The sequence below is a fragment of the Pituophis catenifer genome, unplaced genomic scaffold (genome assembly GCF_029215685.1).
Source record: "Pituophis catenifer annectens isolate HBS135680 unplaced genomic scaffold, rPitCat1.0.hap2 SCAF_1, whole genome shotgun sequence".
NCBI classification, from domain to species: Eukaryota; Metazoa; Chordata; class Lepidosauria; order Squamata; family Colubridae; genus Pituophis; species Pituophis catenifer.
The window spans coordinates 148,444,373-148,463,254 of NW_027256881.1; the positions used below are offsets into that span (position 1 = coordinate 148,444,373).

The 18,882-nt window shown below is 39.1% G+C and overlaps 1 protein-coding gene across 1 annotated transcript in view; it reads left to right on the forward strand.

The window, feature by feature from the left end:
- Positions 1–8,439: 8,439 nt before the first annotated feature.
- PLCB1 (phospholipase C beta 1) overlaps positions 8,440–18,882 on the forward strand; it is a 508,980-nt gene continuing 498,537 nt past the window's right edge. The window contains exon 1 of the mRNA XM_070956289.1: positions 8,440–8,538. Within this exon, the coding sequence (XP_070812390.1) occupies positions 8,440–8,538 (99 nt within the window). The remainder of the gene's footprint in view (positions 8,539–18,882) is intronic.

Below are 18,882 nucleotides of genomic sequence, written 5' to 3' on the forward strand. Positions count from 1 at the left end.
TCCACTACCTAAAGAAACAGCTGATCCATGCCTTGTTTTTCTAACTGTATACCTGGGTAAAGTCCCTTCATCTAATAACACATGAGTATGGAGCAATTTTTGGTGTTGAAGTCCACACATCTGGAGGTTGAACAAGGTTGGGAAACACTGCTCTAGTCTAGAGGATTACATGCCTGCCTGATGTTTCAATGCACTTTACTGATTGTTATTCATAACTCAAAATGTTTTTTTGCCTTTCCATGTATATCTTCCAGAATATGCCTTTCCATGTATATCTTCCATGTATATGCATCCAGAATAGTAGTATATTCCATTCTTGCACTATTGTAATCAAGGACTACAATCTGATAAGAATGTAATGAACTTTTTCACACCCTTTATCCCAACTGGGATCCCTAAACTTGCTCAGTCATTCCAGGAAAAAAAAAAAAACTACGTGCCCTTGTTGATATTTTTGTACACCAAATGTTCTAATAACCATGGCACACTAAATTATTCAGGAACAACATAAACTGATTCACTGCCTGAATTTTAGTTTGCAGCTTCTAATGGGTTCTAATTAAAAGCATTCAGTCGATTAAGAAAGCCAGTCTGGCTGTTTGTTATGAATGCCCACATATTGTTACAATTAAAAATGAACTAGTGTTGGCTAGATTGGTGATTATAAATGGTCAGGACTTTGACCAAGTTAAGTTTAATTATTGTAGGGTTCCTCCCTCTTTTCTCTTTGGCAAGAAACAGGTGATGAGTGGCTGGGAGCATGTGGTGGTTCCACTACTTTAAAAAACATGGTGATGGCTAAAGAAACTATTACTGAATTCTACCATAGTGGACAATTTTAATCTTCATTCTTTCCTTTTTCAGGTTGTTCTTTGAGAACAGCCCCCCAGAAATCTGTTCAGTTCCCATCTCACCTGTTTTAAAGCATTTTAAAAAACCTGTTTTTTCCCTCAGACCTTGATTTGAGATGGGGGATAGGCTCTGTGAGTTACTGGGGATATGAAGGCATAGTTTTATTTTCTTAATGGTTGCTATTTTCTGATTTTTTTAATATAGTATATTGCTGCTGTTTTTAAATACTGGGGAACTGCTCATAGTCATCTGGAGTTGGGTAGCCTAGAAATGTAATAAACAAACAATTGTAAACTGCCCTTTTTTGGTGCTGGGTTATCTGTTTATTCTAGTCTTGAATTCCCATTACCTAACCTCATAGAATGTCTCTGAACTTTATCTCAGGCTATATTTGGATTCATTTTGTTTCACTGAATTAATTGGTTTGATTTGTGGATCGGTTACATTGTTGTGAATCTATTTGCATAAAAAGCTGAGGTGAGACATTTAAGGGCCCAGCAGTTGTGCAAATTAGAATACAGTAGAACCCTCTGGTCATGACCATAATTCGTTCCATAACTTTGGTCGCAAACCGATTTGGTCATGACCCGAACCTAATTTTGGAAATTTGGCATTTACAAAAAAAAATAGCTTGGAAGGGGAAATCGGCCGTGAAAAAAAAAATGTGAATTTTTTGGTCATGGTCAGAAGCGTTCACGACCCGAGGTTCTACTGTATTACATTGAAAAACAATGTGGGCTGAATATTATAGTATTCAGGATACATTGTCCTAAAACTGAACAGATGTTAATTATCTTACCAATATCAAGACACTGAAAGTGAGTTTAGGACACTTTTACAATAATAGGCCTGCTGCAATCATTTCATCTCTTAAAAACAAAAACAAAAACTTTTCACCCCTTCTATTAAAGGGCCTAGCATGGCTAAACTGTAATCCCAGAGTCACTACTCTTGAAACAAATTTCTAAATATTCTTTCAATGTCTAAATATTCTTTCAAAAGATTATGAAACAGAAGAAAACTATCTGGAACAGAGGAAGCTAAGACACAAACTAACATCACTACCCTTGATATAAACAACAGTGTTTCATATTTCTTTATCTGTTAATAGTAATGAAAAACTAAGCCAATCATGTTCTATGAACAAATTTAGATGGGTTACACTAAACCAAGCAAATATTTCTAATTTATACAGCTACCCATCTCAAGGAAGTGATTTTGGTGGAGTACAACAATCCAGTAAAATATAAAAGTTATCTAAAACCATTATATAATTATTAATCATTAAAAAGTATGAAAGCAAAACTAAAAAGGAAATAGGCATAATATTAATAAGGGAGCCACCTTACTAGTTTACCTGTGTCTCCTTCAGGTTTTGTATTGTCTTATGGCATAATTCAAACCTTTCATTTATTCTAGCCTTTCTCTCATTCTTTTTTGGCAGCTAAATTTCAACTTTAAATTATTTAGTTCATTTCTAATAGAAATGAATTTGAAGTGCTATTTGTATTGAAGTGCATTGATACATTCATCTGAATTCATCTGTTTGAGTATTTATTTATTTGGGGTCCAGGATCAAGTCATGTTGGCTTGGCTATCTGCGTAGACATTCATAAACTGTGAAGGCTACCCAGCTGATCCTAATTTATGAATGCAAATGAAATCCCCCAAATTAATCTGTGCTCAATAATACACATCTGTGATTAGGACTGACTGATTAATGGCTCCTGTTCTTAATAGCTGAAGCAGTGGTGCTCAGAAAAGAACATTGCTTTTGGCTAAAGCATTTAAATAGTCACTAATAGAAACTGATTGGGTATCTGGATGTAAAATCAACATGTGTTACTCTATAAAACTAAAGATCAACTTTCAGATGAGGAGGAAAGTGTCATTCTAGCCTTCCTTCTTCAAATTTACTTCCCGGCTGAAGCCAGTTTTATTGTAATGAGAATATATAAATGTTGATAAGACTTTGATGTCTGCTGAATAAATATTATTTTGATTATTGGTCAGACAGATGATAGCTCTTGGTGTTTATGGTATGGGCAAATGATGACATATATGTCACAATGGAAATGACATATGACTTCGTTACAAAGTATGCCAGAAGCCAATGGTGACATCTCAACTTTAAAATGCTGCTTTTCAGCTGATCACAAATGCAGAAAAAAGAGATGCTATTATTGTAGTAGCAGATAGATTACACAAGGAGCCAGACCATTTAATTTTTTTCTATCTTGAATTCTCTGATTTTTTGTGTTTGTTTTTAGGTATGTTTCTGTTGATTTTTGGAAGTAACTTCAGATTTTGGTAAAGAACTGGGCTAACTCAAATATAAATGAATGCTTCCCAAGATGGAACTCTACAATAAAAGGTAAAGGTTCCCCTCAAACATATGTGCTACTTTAGGGGGCGGTGCTCATCTCTGTTTCAAAGCCGAAGAGCCAGCGCTGTCTGAAGACATCTTTGTGGTCATGTGGCCGGCATGACTAAATGCCAAAGGCGCACGGACACTGTTACCTTCCCACCAAAGGTGGTCCCTATTTTTCCACTTGCATTTTTTACATGCTTTCGAACTGCTAGGTTGGCAGAAGCTGGGACAAGTAATGGGAGCTCACCCCATTACACGGCACTAGGGATTCGAGCTGCTGAACTGCCAACCTTTCGATCAACAAGCTCAGCGTCTTAGCCACTGAGCCACTGCATCCCTTTTAACTCTACAATAGATATGGGAAATAAAATTACCTTAGTATGGATGTCTGAACATAACAGCCAAACCTTAAACTGAGCAATAGTTTATTCTAAGCAAAGCTTGTCCTTCAAAGTACACTTTCCTATAAATGTAGGCAGAAACTCAATCTACTTCCTCTTTGTTTCTTGGGAATGACTGATCTCACAAGTAGTACTTGAGAGCAAGAGAAACCTACTTAAAAATATGGTCTAACTCTCTCCAGTGACCCTTCAGATATCTGGTTTTATTTCCATGGCTAAACGGACTGCCTTCAAGATCACCATTTCTCAACACTGGGTTAAGAAACTGATGCAATTGTTATTTTATTCATGTTAACTCTTGAGTGGTACATGCATATTTTTTGACACAAACCTTTAATTTCTTAAACTAGAATCCTTTATTGTCTTATAAACCACCTGATTATCCTGCTACTTGGAGAGACTTATTGCACAGTATATTTTCTACCAAGAAAGCTTCCAAAATTGACACTTCCCACAAATTATTTGGAAACCAAGTTCTTCTGTACCTCTGGACCAGTTAATTCTTTCTCTTTTGCTTCTACCTCATGTCTTTAACTCTGATAGACAGTTAGGAACATCTGTTTGGGTTTGTTCTAGATCTCACATACTGAAACAATAAAAAGGACAGCCAGAAAATCTTGGGTCAAAAATCAGTACACAAACCATCAGTAACAGCATGATCAAGGTTTAGTTCAGAGTTTAGGCAAAGGTTTCCGGTGTATGTAGTAAAGTTCAGAATAGTTCTGGCATTGGTTATATTACCAAGTGGTCAATTGAAGAATTAATTGTGAAGAACAAACAGTTTAGCCAGGCTGTAGGGATGTTATTTCAGCATTTGAATGAGACCAGACAAAAGCTTTTATTCCAGACCGCCTGGTCTCCAGCCAGTCACATTTGGGCTGGATTGATTAAATTATATTTGCTGGACTACGTCTGAATAGATCAACAGTCCAAAGAACTATTCCTAGAAGTCTGGCATCTCCTTGCTCTCTGACTTGGGGAAGAAAATGGTATTATAGATTTAGTGAGTATTTGCTTTACAATCTAAATGCAGGCCTGGGAGGGGGGAAGTTTTGCTAAGACCTTAGAATTAGGCCTTAGCTTCTTAGGATTGGCATCGTCAAACTGTTTCTTCTCCAACAGCTCCTGCTACTCCTTTAAGATTAATCTGAGAGAAACATGTGAAATCTAGTGCCCATAGATTCCTATATAGAGCTATGGGTGGAATATAGCCTTAATATGGTTTCCGCTCCCCTTCAGCATTAGAGACTTTCATTTAGCAGAAAGGGTAAGGATAAACCAGTAAATGCTGTGTTAATCCTTTAAGGGAGTATTTCTCAATCTTGGCAACTTTCAGAGATGTGGACTTCAACTCCCAGAATTCCCCAGCCAGCAGCCAGCTAGCTGCTGGTTGGGGAATTCTGGGAGTCGAAGTCCACATCTCTTAAAGTTGTCAAGGTTGAGAAACACTGTGTTAAGGAGTTATGATAGCCTATCTATATTTCTACTCCAAAGATTTGTATCCTTGCTAATTAAGAACTATTTTCAGCATGTAAATCATATCTTAGTAAATATGCATCCAATTGTGGTTTCAAATTGATTCATTGTCATGAAGCAATGGCATGGTTTTTCCTTCATCATTTCATTGCATTTGTTGAGTTTTTTTTTTTTTTTAAATTTGATTTATATGCCGCCCTTCTCCGGAGACTCAGGGCGGCTTACAATGCGTTAAGCAATTTGCCATTAATTGTGCATTAACAATTGAGTCTTATACAAAAAAACGGAGTAATTAGCAATACTGATAATAGATAATAGTTTTCTCATCTTAACATATGACCACAATAAGGCTATGCCATTATTTCCAAAGGTAATAACTGCTGTTTCTAGTCCATAGTCAAATGTGTATCCAATTGTGGCCAAAAACTATTTAGCCAAAACACTGAACTGTTGCAGTTGAGCTAAAAGGCTATCCTGTTTTCCACTAGAATTATTTTGTATAATATATTGGAGGCATAATGTCCTTGAATGTAAATCACAAAGATGTACAATTACCTGTCATTCTTGCCTGTGCTTACCCTTATAATTCGATAGGGATTTTGCCAGTTACGAATAAATCAGGATGTGAATGGTGGTGCAACGGAATAAACTGGGTGGATTTCATCAGTCCATGAAGTAATATGCAAAGAAACCTATGGCTGGTAATAAAACAGTAATAGCCCTTCTGTGTTAAGTGCACTGGTGGCTCAAATCTGGTCTAGGACACATCTGTAGCTAATTTGCAAGCAAATGGAATAATTAGCCTACTGAGATGATAAAATTATATGACATATGTCTTTATCATTATTGCCCATAATCATCTTGCAGTCAATTACCTGAATGTTGTTGATACAATATTATTGCCTTCCATGTATTGGACCATAATTTCCAGATTCTATAGTGGTCATATTAGCTGGCAATTCTGAAAGGCTGTTTTGATCTTTTCTCTCCTATTGTGTTTTGTCACTGATTTCACAAACAATATAAAAGGAGGATTGCAAATTAAGTGTGTATCATTTTCCAAGAGCATCTTCAGTATAGCAAACTAAAATAATTTTAGCTTGGGGGAGGGTAGGACAATTTGAGATAAACTTGAAATGTAAAAGCATAAAAAATACTACTGCTTTGTGTTGCATTTGAAATATATATATATTTTTAAAAAATACAGTACTCCAAATCTCCAGTAATAACATTCAACCAAATGTTTATACATTTTGTTGCATTAGTATTTTTTCCCCAAGACAAGAGTTTGCAGAGCATTTGTGAGCATTAATAATATATTGCAGGTATAGTGACCATTTGAAGTTACAATGGCACTGAAAAAGTGACTTATGAAATATTATGTTTAGTTATGAATAAAAATGGTCAGAATTAATTGCCCTGATAGAGTATGAACTATTAAAATACTAGGTAGAACTATGGATGTAATGAAGGGGAGAGACTGAACACTTTGACAATGATAACTCAATGGCTGTATAAACAAATCCCTTTGAGAAATTGGCAAACCAGAAGGAAAAGGAGCCATTTGTTTTAATAAGAATATCTCACTTTCCTCAGTCAAAATTGCAGGTGAGGGGTATCGGATGTGGAAAACAGACAAGGACAAATCTGTACAGCATTTTTGTTCGAGCAATAACTATAGCATATTATTGTAGAGTAGTAATTATATTGTAGAGGAATTAAAAAATTCCTCGTGGCCTCCGTCAGATGACATAAAATAGTTGTTTGGAATGTATCACGCTGGGGCAAAATTGAATGTCACATAAGGAAAACTACCGGTACAGATGTTGTTGAAGGCATGCTGAAATAATCATTTATAAATAAATCATCATTTCATCAAAGAGGTAATTCCTCCCCTCTAAAAATGCTCTTAAGTTGTGCCTTGGTTGGTTAAGTGGTGCCTAAATTGGGTTAGATCTCTTCTCCCCCCCCCACCTTTAGATCTACGGTTTATAGTTGAATCCTGGGATGGCAGACAAGACTCATAGATACTTTGACAAGTTAGGGAAAAGGGTGTGGGTGTGAGGGGTGGTGGTTACAGGATCTATGTAGAATTGAGTTTTTCAAAGATGAGCACACCAAGGAGCGCAGCTAATGTAGCTTGTTTAGCCTCAGATCAAAATGTGGATGCAACCCAATTGACTGTGGTTGATCCCATGAACCTTGACTCAGAGCAGAAACTTTGCATGGAAAGATGGACAAGTTCCTCTGAGGTTTGTTTTTTTTAACCCCTTCCACATGGGTGGCACACTGGCTCCCACAGATAGGCGTGCCTTATTAAAAGGACTATTTATATATGCTTTATATATGCATACCCTACTGCTAGTTTCTTCAGCTATTGAGTATCTCCTGTTCCTCTTTATAGGATAGTGCAAGGAATCTGGGGAAAAAGAAAGAAACTCGTGATTTGAAATTATCACATAATGCGCCTAATTTAAAACAACAACAACAACAACAACAAATTTTTGGCATCGCGCAGCTCTTGCAAACGAGATCGGTAGGGCCAACAGGAACTCTGCGGAGAAGTCAGGACACGGTTTCCTGAACGCCTCCGTCTCGGTCAACCCGGACCGATCTCCTTGAACGAAAAGAAATCGTTCGCTGTGCGAGTTTTCGTCTAATCGGGGCTCTCTCTCCATCCTTTAAAAGCCAGGCTTTCCATAAGGCGGTGAGGTGGCCCCGCGGATCTCTAGAGCTGAGGCACCTCCAAGAGCGCACGGGGCGATCCGGCACTGCGATCTTTCTTCCTGTCAGGGAAGGCTTGTCCATTGAAGGCGGCGGGTTTCAAGGGAGGGCGCATGCTCTGCAGAGGCGGCGCCCTCGGCCAGCAGGTGGTGCTGCCCGCTCGAGTCGCTCGCCCGCGCCCTGAGCGCGGAGAAAAGTTGGGGGAGAGAGAGAGAGAGAGAGAGAACCGGGGAAGGAAGAAGAGGGCGGCAGCGCGGTTTGCATTTGCCAGAGCAGCGAGGAGCGCCTCGGCGACGCGTGTTCATGTGCATGTAGGGGGTGCATGCATGCATGGATGTATGCATGCAGGTGTGCGTTCGCCTTCTCTCTCTATAGGATGTACCGCCGAACGGTTGGCTCTTTGCTGTAGGCACGCGTCTGGCTAGCCCTGCCTTGCGAGAAGCGCTTGGCACGAGTAGCAGCTGCCGCTGCTTCTCTTCTCTTTCCCTCCGGTCGGCGTAGAAGCGATCCAGGCGGCTCCTGCGACAAGGCTCGCGTTTTTCCCGGCCGTCGCCGCTGCTACCGCCTGCCTTTTCCTTCCCTTCTCCGGTGGGAAGCCTCGATGTGCTGCCGCCAATGGCTGGGGCACAGCCAGGAGTCCACGCTCTCCAGCTCCAGCCGGTCCGGGTCTCGGCCAGCCTCAAGAAGGGCTCCACCTTCGTCAAGTGGGACGACGTAAGTTTGCGGAGCTCTGCCACCTACTTGCCCCCTTCTCTGCCTCCCTCTTTCCTCCTCCCTCCCCCCACCCCGCCAGCTTTACTTTCCCTTTCCACGGTGTAAGGGCGCGAGGGGCGCAAGACCCCCGCGATGCGACGGGCAGAGCTGATGGATGGGCTGGCACTGCACCATGTGCCGGGAGATGCGTTTCCTCAGCGCGGCGCGCGCTGCCCGGGGAAGGGGGCGAGGGCATCCGCGTGTGGGATGTGTGCTAACCATCAAAGAAGAGACGGCGTGGAGCTGGCCAAGTTTCAGCTGTTTGGGGGCAGCCAGATTGTCCACTGCCTGCAGCCCAGCCAGAGAGCATATGCTTGGCACGCGGAATATTGAACAATTCTGAGTGTGCTGGGGTTGTCCAGTTAGGAGATTTCCTGCGAGCAGGACGGACGACACCATTTAAGGTGGCTCCAGCATTATAAGGCCGCATCTTGTGTCCCCTCAATTCCAAATAGTTTAATCTGGCCATTCAGGCGGTAAGAGCCAGCCTGTGGGTCAGACTATACCCACATGTCATGTGGGTGAGAGAGCCATGTGGCTTTGAGTGACATGGATCCTTCATTCTGATAAGTGGGCAGAGAGGAGGTAAAATGGGAAGTGTAGGTGCTACCAGGTTTAAAGTTGGGAAAGGAGCAGGAAGATGGAGCTTGCCAATTTTTTTTTCCCCTGCACTGTAACATTGGAAAAGCTAGAGCATTGGTTCCTGGCAAGTTACCCATAGCAACAAGCGACTCGGTGCATTTATGTGGATTTAGACAAGCAGCTGAAGAAAAACATGCACAGTATGTGTGCTTGTGTGCATGTGTACTGGAGAGGGGGAAAAAAGCATAAAGGGATAAATGAAATTTGGAATTGGAAAATAAACAACTCCACCAAAGTGGCAGATATACCAATCGTGTTTATTCTTTGGCTTGAAATATTTTTAGTTTTCAACCATCCCTTAGATGCTGTTTCACAGACCTTTCTTCATATGTTGAATCTGCTGGATTCACATTTTTTTCCTACAGCACAATGATCAATTAATAGATATATGCTCTGCTGTTAATGCATTTGAAATATTATTTCTTTGCATAAGCAAAAAAGACTTCAGTGGTCCCAACAGACACGCTTATAGTCTGAAAAGGGCAATGGAAAAAAAAACGGATAATGGGGTAAGGAGAAGAGAGATCTCTTAGACAAAAAAGACTCAAAAATTAAATGAGATTTCCTTTTTGTCTCTTTGCCATTATCTTGTTGAGGACAATTAAAACAGATGAGAATGAAAAGTTAGTTTTCTAAGAGGAGTGCTTTTTGCATCTTACTTTCTGGTAGGTTTAAGAATAACACGGCACATTTGATTTCAGAGACCTAAAGATTTATTTAGAGAGCGAATTTCTTTCTCACCTTATATAGTACTTGTGATCCTTCTGTAACAGGTGTAGGACCTGCACTTTCATTCTCATGAAAGCTGTTAAACTCGGCTTATGTTTTATTACTTTGGTCGGAGTCCAGCTGAATGTTCCAATATACAGTAAAGTGGTATACTGTCTTACTCATAGAAAACAAGCTTGTTAAAAAGCTTAATTTGTTTGGCCCTTAAAAGTTCAGTATTAGTAGTTCTGCAAAAAGCAAACTATCAGACTTTTTTCATTGGCTAAGAATGAAATGGCAAGAAAAGATTTCCACAGACAGAAAAGCGTAGATAAATAATTTTATTGTAGAAAAATGCACAAGCCATTGCAAAAGAATCCCAGTGTTTATTAAATATGAAATGGTTTTATAGGTGAAATTAATGGTTCAATTTTTGTACTCTTTCTCCAGGCCAAGTGATGCAATTAGCCCTCTGTTATTGTCCTTCCCCAATTTCTGTCTCTTGTGTAGATCGTGTATCGGGTGTAAATCAGATCTAGTTATTGGGCTGTTTACTTAGTAAAACTGGCTTTTTCATGGACTCTGCATGTTACATTTAGTTATTATTCATTGTGTAAAGCTTTGCCACAAAGCTAGTTTTTTCTGAATACTATGTCTTCTGAATATGGATTTGTAAAATAGTGATTGCCAGGGAGAACAGATAGCAATAAATTATTAATTTCTAATTGAAATGCTTAGGCAACAGGTTTCTTTGGGGTCTTTTAGCACTGATGTGTTCTATTAAGGGTTAGGATTAGAGACTTTTTAAAACTGATATATAAGTACAGCAAATCATACTGTAAAAAGTTGCAGTTTAATAAGATTTTTTTTGCTTAAACAAAATTGTTTGAGAAGTTTATCTCATTAGAAATATCACAAGTTGTGGGTACAGAATAAAGTCAGTGGTGATCTGTAAAAGAGCATATCTCTTACTTACCATAATCAGTTTGCGGGAGAGATGTTTTCTTGAAGAAAATGTAACAAAACAATTAGCCTTTGTCATAGACAGGAAGAGATGCCTGTTAGTTTTCCTGTAGGCAGGAGATAGATTTCTGATGTTGGGTATACGTTTCTCATCTGGAGCTGATTTCATAATAACAGCGACAGCAAATCTTCCTCCCAATCCCCAAATTAGTCAGCTGAAATTAAGAGAATTTGTGGAAACTAGGATTTTTAATATTTTTTGGTAAGGAAAAAAAATTGAATAGAATTCTGCTACTAAACTGATGCAGTTCAGTTCAGAGTTTGCTCAGAGACACCCTAGAAAATTATTTTGCGCATTATTTCACATTATGATGATCTCTGGTTCTAAATAAAACATATTGTTTAAAGAAGTCCACTGCTAATTCACCAATTAACTGGAGCATATTTATTAATGTAAGAATTGGAAGGATTGGAAAGATAATGATTAAAAGTTCTCATAGATATCCAGGCTTCTTTTGAGAATTAGAGCTGTGAAATATTTTCTTGCCAAGTAAATAGAAGCCACATGCTAGATTGTTAAGGCAGGAGCCTTCTAGATTAACAGACTCTATGAAGGTATTATTTATTAAAGCAATTTGCCTTTAATTATAACAATGCATAAACTTCAGAGTATGTAGATTTGCCAAGTTATTTTATATGCATAGCATCATCTAAGCAATTAAGTTCTTTAAAGCTACAAGACTTACAGACTTAAATATATTTAGATCGAGCCTTCTATGGAAATTCCTTTCAAAAATTCTTCATACAGCTGCTTAGTCACAATTTACAACAACATGTCATAGGCTACTTGGTTCTTTGAAAACACCATGCCTAAATTACTTCACCTCATTCAATCTATTTTCTTGGCATAACATCAGGCAACACAGAAGCTATGTTGATGTTGAATTTTGGGAGTGTTGCTTGTCTTTGTATAGTTAAAGAACAAATCCTGACCTCTAAATTTAGCTTGGGTTAAAAATGACCCTGGGAACTAGAAGGTGAATGGTTGCAAGATCTCATGTAATTAGATGTAATCTAATCCTAAAGCCAAGCTAGACATGCAGATAAGATAATTTCCCAGCCTCTGTGGGTTATGTAATTGTAAGGACCAAGTGAGAACTGTAGACTTGGGTTATGCTGTTACTTTTCTGAGGCTGAGGGTCACATTTAAACTTTGAATAGTACGTCTTAGGGGGGTTAAGACAAACAAATAAGCAGGCTGAAGACAAAAGTGAAATTTAACATATTTAAAGTTAATTAAAACTAAATACAGGCAATGCACTTTTTGCTCTTTGCATGCTCTGTTCATGTTTTTCTCTTCCATCACACAAATGTTGTCAATTGATAATAGGTTTTGAAGAATCTTTAAGTACCACTTCTTTAGGGATCACAAATTGTATGCTCCTAATTTGCTTTTTTGTCTTTTTAATTTTCCACCAATTCAATTAGAAGGAGAAAAAAACAGCTAGAAATATTATACCTTTCTCTTAGTGAAGATAAATTTGTGAAAGGACTCCATGTATATGTATGTATGTGTGTGTGTGTGGTGTGTGCATGTGTATGCATGTGGGAGAAAGAGATTGAGATTCCTAGGCTGTGATTCGAATAAAATACATACATACATTGTTCATTCATTCATTGATTACAAGTAATTTTGTGCCACTTCATTTGAGTGAATCTAAAAGCTTACAGATACAATGAATCATACAGCACATAAAAGATAGTACAAATTATAAGTTATAAACATTCTAATTAATTTCATAAAATCATAAATACTAGTTCATATACTTTCTAGGTAACTAATTGTCAGACTCGCAATTTCCAAACACTTCCTTTACTAATTAGGCTTTTAATAATTTTTTATTACGAGATTTATCCTTGGTTCTGTTCAGCAGTTTAGTAGCAAGAGAAGATATACTTAAATAAAATAGAATGTATTTTTGTCATAGTTATATTGCTGAAATATTGACAAGACAAAATAGGAACTTAGAATAGCTGTCTCTTTGTTTGTCTTTCTGTAATTGCAGATTCTAATGAAGTAGAAAATAAGTAATAAAAAACAACAATCCACTTACTGCTTGGGGAAAACACGATCAGTAAATGTTAGTTGTGTTTATAAAGAAGCTTTTTGAAACTAGTATAGTCATATATAAGGGACTGTACCGAAAGGAGGCAGAAACCAGTCTCAGTTCAGATTTCACAGCTAAATTTAAATTGCTGAAATAAGAAACAAGGGATGTGTTGGATATGGTAAGAATCAGATGGGATCAGAAACTATAAACATTTAAATAGACTGAAAGTGTCAGTGGGACTAGAATCCGTTTATTACATTTTCTCCCAAGGATCTGTGTTGACATTCAATGAACACATGAACGAATATTTGAAAATAAAATAGTCCTCTGAGATTGAAGCATCTTACAAATTTTAATACATTTCTCTATATATTTTGGAATATGAGCCACTATGGGGTAATAATTATGTTGAAATAGAATGGAGGAGAGATACAGGTTCAAGTCCTCACTTGCTGGTAATTACCCCCATGGTGTTTGGGGCTAATCAAGATTACTTGGATCCAATCATCATAGGTTATGAGAAGAATAAAGTATGTTTACATTGCTAGGTAAGAGTGGAGATTAGAACCTGCACGTCTTACGCACGAGGCTTTTCCTCTAATTTCAAAGCATCTGTTCCAGAGATCAGTTCAGAAATGGGGTAAAGAGATACCTTTTTATCGCAACTGGCTGGAGTGAATGATATGAAAGGAAACGAGAGAATAGAAAAGCTGTGGCTACATCTGCTCTTTACTTCTATCCTGCATTACTTGTGACCACTAACAAATCGGGTTCTTGATGTTAAAATTGTCATCCATCATAGAGCAGAGGTCTAAAACTCGACTAATCAAGTGTGTCACATGCGAGGACAAGCTCATTAATCCAAGGGCTTCTTCAAGGTATCAAACTATTTCCCTATGAGGCAAATGATTTTTATCCCCAAAGATTATTTATTTATTTATTCCTTCACTCATTTGATTCACAGGTAGTCCTCAACGTACGACCACAATTGAGTCCAAAATTTATGTTGCTAAGTGAGAAATAACTTAACCACTACATTGACTCCCCAAAGAAAGTACAGGGAAATCAATCTGTAATTTGAAGGCGAACAATTCATTGGCATCGAAATAATCCAGTACTTAATTACATCTATAGAAAAGCAAGAATGCAGAGAAAAGCAGGATCAGCCAGCCAAGGAACCACTTTGTTCTTCGTTTTCATGAAGAAATCAATCTCTTCTCTAAGAGAAACAATATAATTTCAGGACTCAGGCATCTAACTTAAATATGATATGAAAGTTTAGGTACTTGCTAGAAAAAGTAATACACTGCCTATGATTCAGCCTTTTTACCCATAAACATTTAAATTGCCAAATAGCTATCTCCATACACCTTTCATTTGTGCTTCCTACAGTTTCTTGATGCAAAGTGCAGTTTATGTTAAGGAAATCAATTCCTAACATATTAAAAGATATAATTTTTTTTTACACCCATCCACCCTTAGTGATGTTTTCAAAACGCATTGAAGGTGCCCCATTGTACCCAAAGATACAAATTGTTGGCATGCCTTTTCAGTGCCCTTTCCCAGTTCTTGTGATTCATTATAATACCTTCCAGTGGCATTAATTCTAGTACTTCTGGCACTTTCCAATTTAGTGAACTCTGCCAATACGTGACCCAGAAAACACTGGTACTTTTGACAACCAAATTGAAAATCGCTCAAAGTCTATACTTAACTTTAATCCATTGTGGGGGGTTTTGTGGTGGTAGTTTTAAAAAGATGTGTTAATTTTAATTATTATTAATATATTCACTTCAATTAATTATTAACATTAATTCAAGTGTTTGAATTAATAGGCAAGCTTATGCCTTCCAAACTTTTGCAGGGACATAAAATCTGCTTGTTGTTTTCATGTTCTTTTACAGCTAAATCTTTTTCTAAAAGGTTTTGCTATCATTTCACTTACCATAACAGTTGCTGCTGTTGAATTTTTACTAGACTTGGAAAAAGAAAAAGATGCTTGGCAAATACGTCGATGAAGATTCTCAGTCATCTAAGTAGTTGTCTGGAAAATTGAATCATGGCAACTGGACTTATTCTCTGTTTGTTTGAGTCATTGTTGCCATGATTCAATTTTCTAGACAACTTTGCCTGAATGATTGAGAATCTTCATCGACATATTGCTATGCACTTTGGGGAAGAAACCCTGAGGTTGGTGGGGAAGTGTTAGTACATTCTAATGACTGAATCAACATGCTCAGACTGAAAAAGCTAGTTGGATGAGCAACGCAATGTCTCATACCAACAAAAAATAAGTCTAGTTACCTTGATTCAAATTTTTAGAGGCTTGGAAAATGTTGCCAAGTTGTAGAACTTTTTCCTCTCACCCCCCCTCCCCCTACCAAGGATTTCATTGTAATTTTTCAAGACCCATAAACATACTCTTGGGAACAATAATAATTTGCTAAATAAGGACTGGGTTTTTCTTTTATAAATACAGATTCTCCCATTTGTCTTGGAAAATGTTTTATTTCTTCCACAAATCATTTTTGGATCCCATTATCATTGGATAATGAAACCATTTTTTTTTTAAATTTGATTTATATGCTGCCCTTCTCCGGAGACTCAGGGTGGCTTACAATGTGTTAAGCAATAGCCTTCATTCTTTTGTATATTTTATACAAAGTCAGCTTATTGCCCCCACAAACTGGGCCCTCATTTCACCTACCTTAGAAAGGATGGAAGGCTGAGTCAACCTTGAGCCTTGGAGAGATTCGAACCAGCAGAAATTGCAGGCAGCTGTGTTAATAACGGGGTGGACTAAACCCCTGTACTATCAAGGCTCTTAAAGTTGCTAACCCTAACATGGATGTCATTAATACATAGCCAATTGTCTAAGTGATGTCCAAAGATTACTTTTGACTTGACTTCTTATGATATACATCAAAAGAACACTGCATGGGATTTGACAACCATGCACCTCTGTTTTTAATTTCTCAGTGCTGTTAATATCACTAACCCAGGGGTCAGCAACCCGCAGCTCTGGAGCCGCATGTGGCTCTTTCATCCTTCTGCTGTGGCTCCCTGTCGCCGGTCGGCTCTACAGTCGACAGGGCTTTTGGTTAAGACAGGTAGAGGAAAAAGGACGCCGTGCTAGGAGGAGACACTATGGTGGGGGAACCGAACTTCCGTTGGCGGAGGAAAAAGGATGCCACGCTAGGAGGAGACGCTATGGTGGGGGAACTGGAGTTCTGGTTGGCTCCAGAATCGAATGAGGGGTTTCCGGTTAGGACCTTTGTGGCTCTTTGAGTGTTTAAAGTTGCCGACTCCTGCACTAACCCATAGCAAATTGTGTATCAAAATGGTTTCTGCAATTTTCTGGAGAATAATGCTGTTGTCAGCTGAGGCCTGTAGAGGATGCAATGCCAACAGAATGTCTTTGTTCTCTTGGTAGACATGGTGTCCAACCAGATGGGAAGGGTGTGGTACAATGCAGTGGGGAGTAGTAATGCACACAAATGGCTGTGCAGTGCAGCGTGCATTGAGAATGTGCAGTGACCATTGGGGGTCTATGGAGATTCTCAGTCATCCAGGTCATGGTTGTGCCAAAGGTTTTTTTTTTTTTTTCCCCAAGAGGCAACTGGACTTTCTGGTTTTTCTTTGAAGACGTTTTGCTTCTCATCCAGAACTGAGGAAGCTTCTTGGATGAGAAGCGAAACATCTTCAAAGAAAAACCAGAAAGTCCAGTTGCCTCTTGGGGAAAAAAAAACACCTTTGGGACAGTGACCATTGGGGTTTCCAGTAAGCGTTAGAAGTAATCAGGTGGTATATGGAGCAATCGAGATGCCTTCTATGCCATTCCTACCAGATGTGGGTTTAGACCAATTTAGCCCAGGGCTTGTGGATTCTTCTACTGCTTCTCTTCTACTGTGTGGCCTTCCCTCCATTTGGGTTGTTTTAAGAGTATGAAGGATCAAAATAAACATAGCTAGGGGCCAGGGCTGGGGACCAGGGGTGGGGTCTACTTACCTTTACTACCGGTTCACAACGGGAGCACACGTGCTTCTGCGCATGCACAGATCGTCCATTATGACAGCCGGGTGAGTGGGCGGAGCCTCCCGCCGCTTTTACTACCGGTTCGCAAGAACCGGACAGAACCGGGAGCAACCCACCACTGCTGGGGACTGTTCCTTCTATCACCATCATTACCGCAACTTCTCCGTTTTATAGTTGTATAATGAGAAGCACAATCCATGTTTTGATAGTGAGTTGTCAGGATCCAGCACTTGGATGCAGGGTTAGCAGTGCAAGAACACCTTGACTAACCCTGTCTGGAGATACAGCTGCAGGGACTACAATTCGGCCCAAATTTTCTGTTGCTGAGTGAGACAATTGTTAAGTGAATTTTGCCCTATTTTACGACCTTTCTTGCCATCGTTGTTAAGTGAATCACTGCAGTTGTTAAGTTAACAATGCAGTTGTGAAGTGAATTTGGCTTCCCCATTGGCTTTGCCTGTCAGAAGATCATAAAATGATGATCACATGACCCCACATGTCATGAATATGAATCAATTGCCAAGCATCTGAATTTTGACCACATGACCATAGAGATGCTAAAGTAGCTGTAAGCAGGGGTGGAATTCACTTATCTTCGGTACTGGTTCACAAATGGGAGTGCGTGCAGAGTGTCAAAGGACATGATGACATGCGGGTGGGTGGGCGGAGTCTCCCACTGCTACCGATTCACCTGAACCGGATAGAACCGGCTGAATACCAGCACTGGTTGTAAGTGTGAAAATGGTCATAAGTCTCTTTTTTCAGTGCCGTTGTAACTTGAAACTGTCACTGAAAGATCTCTTGTAAATTGAGGACTACCTGTATTCTCTAAAACGGTAACAAGGAGGAGATGCAGCTGGAGGAGATGCAACCTTCTCATGGCTGGACCTGCTTGGAGCTAGGAGTTGAAGATCCCTGTCCTCCTTCCTTGTCAACTATGGAAGTACAGGCAAGTTGCTGCCCTACTTTTGACCACTGCTCTCATGCTAAGTGAATGACGTGTTGTCTGCCCTAAATGATCTGGAGGGCTGCTTACAGTCCGTGGTGCATCTTTCTCCTAGAAGAAAAGTGAGACTAAAAGGTATTAAATATATTTTAAAATATAATCATATTATACATTTGCATCTGGCAGAACTCACTGTCTAAACGTAATGTACAAATTGCATTGCTACTTATTCCTTTATGGAAACAGACAACATTCCCTAACACTTTAGTTCAAGTTGTACTTGAAATGCAATCCAAATACCTCCAAAGTCCTACATATTCAGTGGATGTAATGCCTGCATTTTGGCTGGGTTCATATATTGAGCTACATCATAAATCATGACTTACCCCAATAGCTGGGTTCACTGAATATGCTAATCCATGACAAAGCAGGCCTCAGTGAAACACCTGGTATGCAAAACCATCTCTTATGAAATATGCTAGAATCAATCTGTTTTGACATTCAGTAAGAAGGCCCTCCTATGAGGAATTCTACTCAAGGGTAGGAATGGGTGAGCTGGTGGTTTTCTCAGCAGCCTCAGCAATGTGGACGGTATAGTTCAGCAACATCTGGAGATTTGCAGCTACTCCATTTCTGCTTTAAGGCTGGTAATAGTTCGCCACTTCATGTGACAAGCAGAGTTATTTCTCCTCTGATTTCCCTTCCTGTCATAGCAGGATGTGATGAAGGACAAAATGAAGAATAGGATCAGAAAAGACAGCAGTACAGACTTCCATGCTTCTATGATTATCCCAAACTCTTTAAACATGCAGCATGGTGTTCCTTGCATCATTCATCACTTGCTCCTACTTGCTCCCCTGTGGTTGACAGTGGACACTAGAGGGATTGTTATGGCCAGAG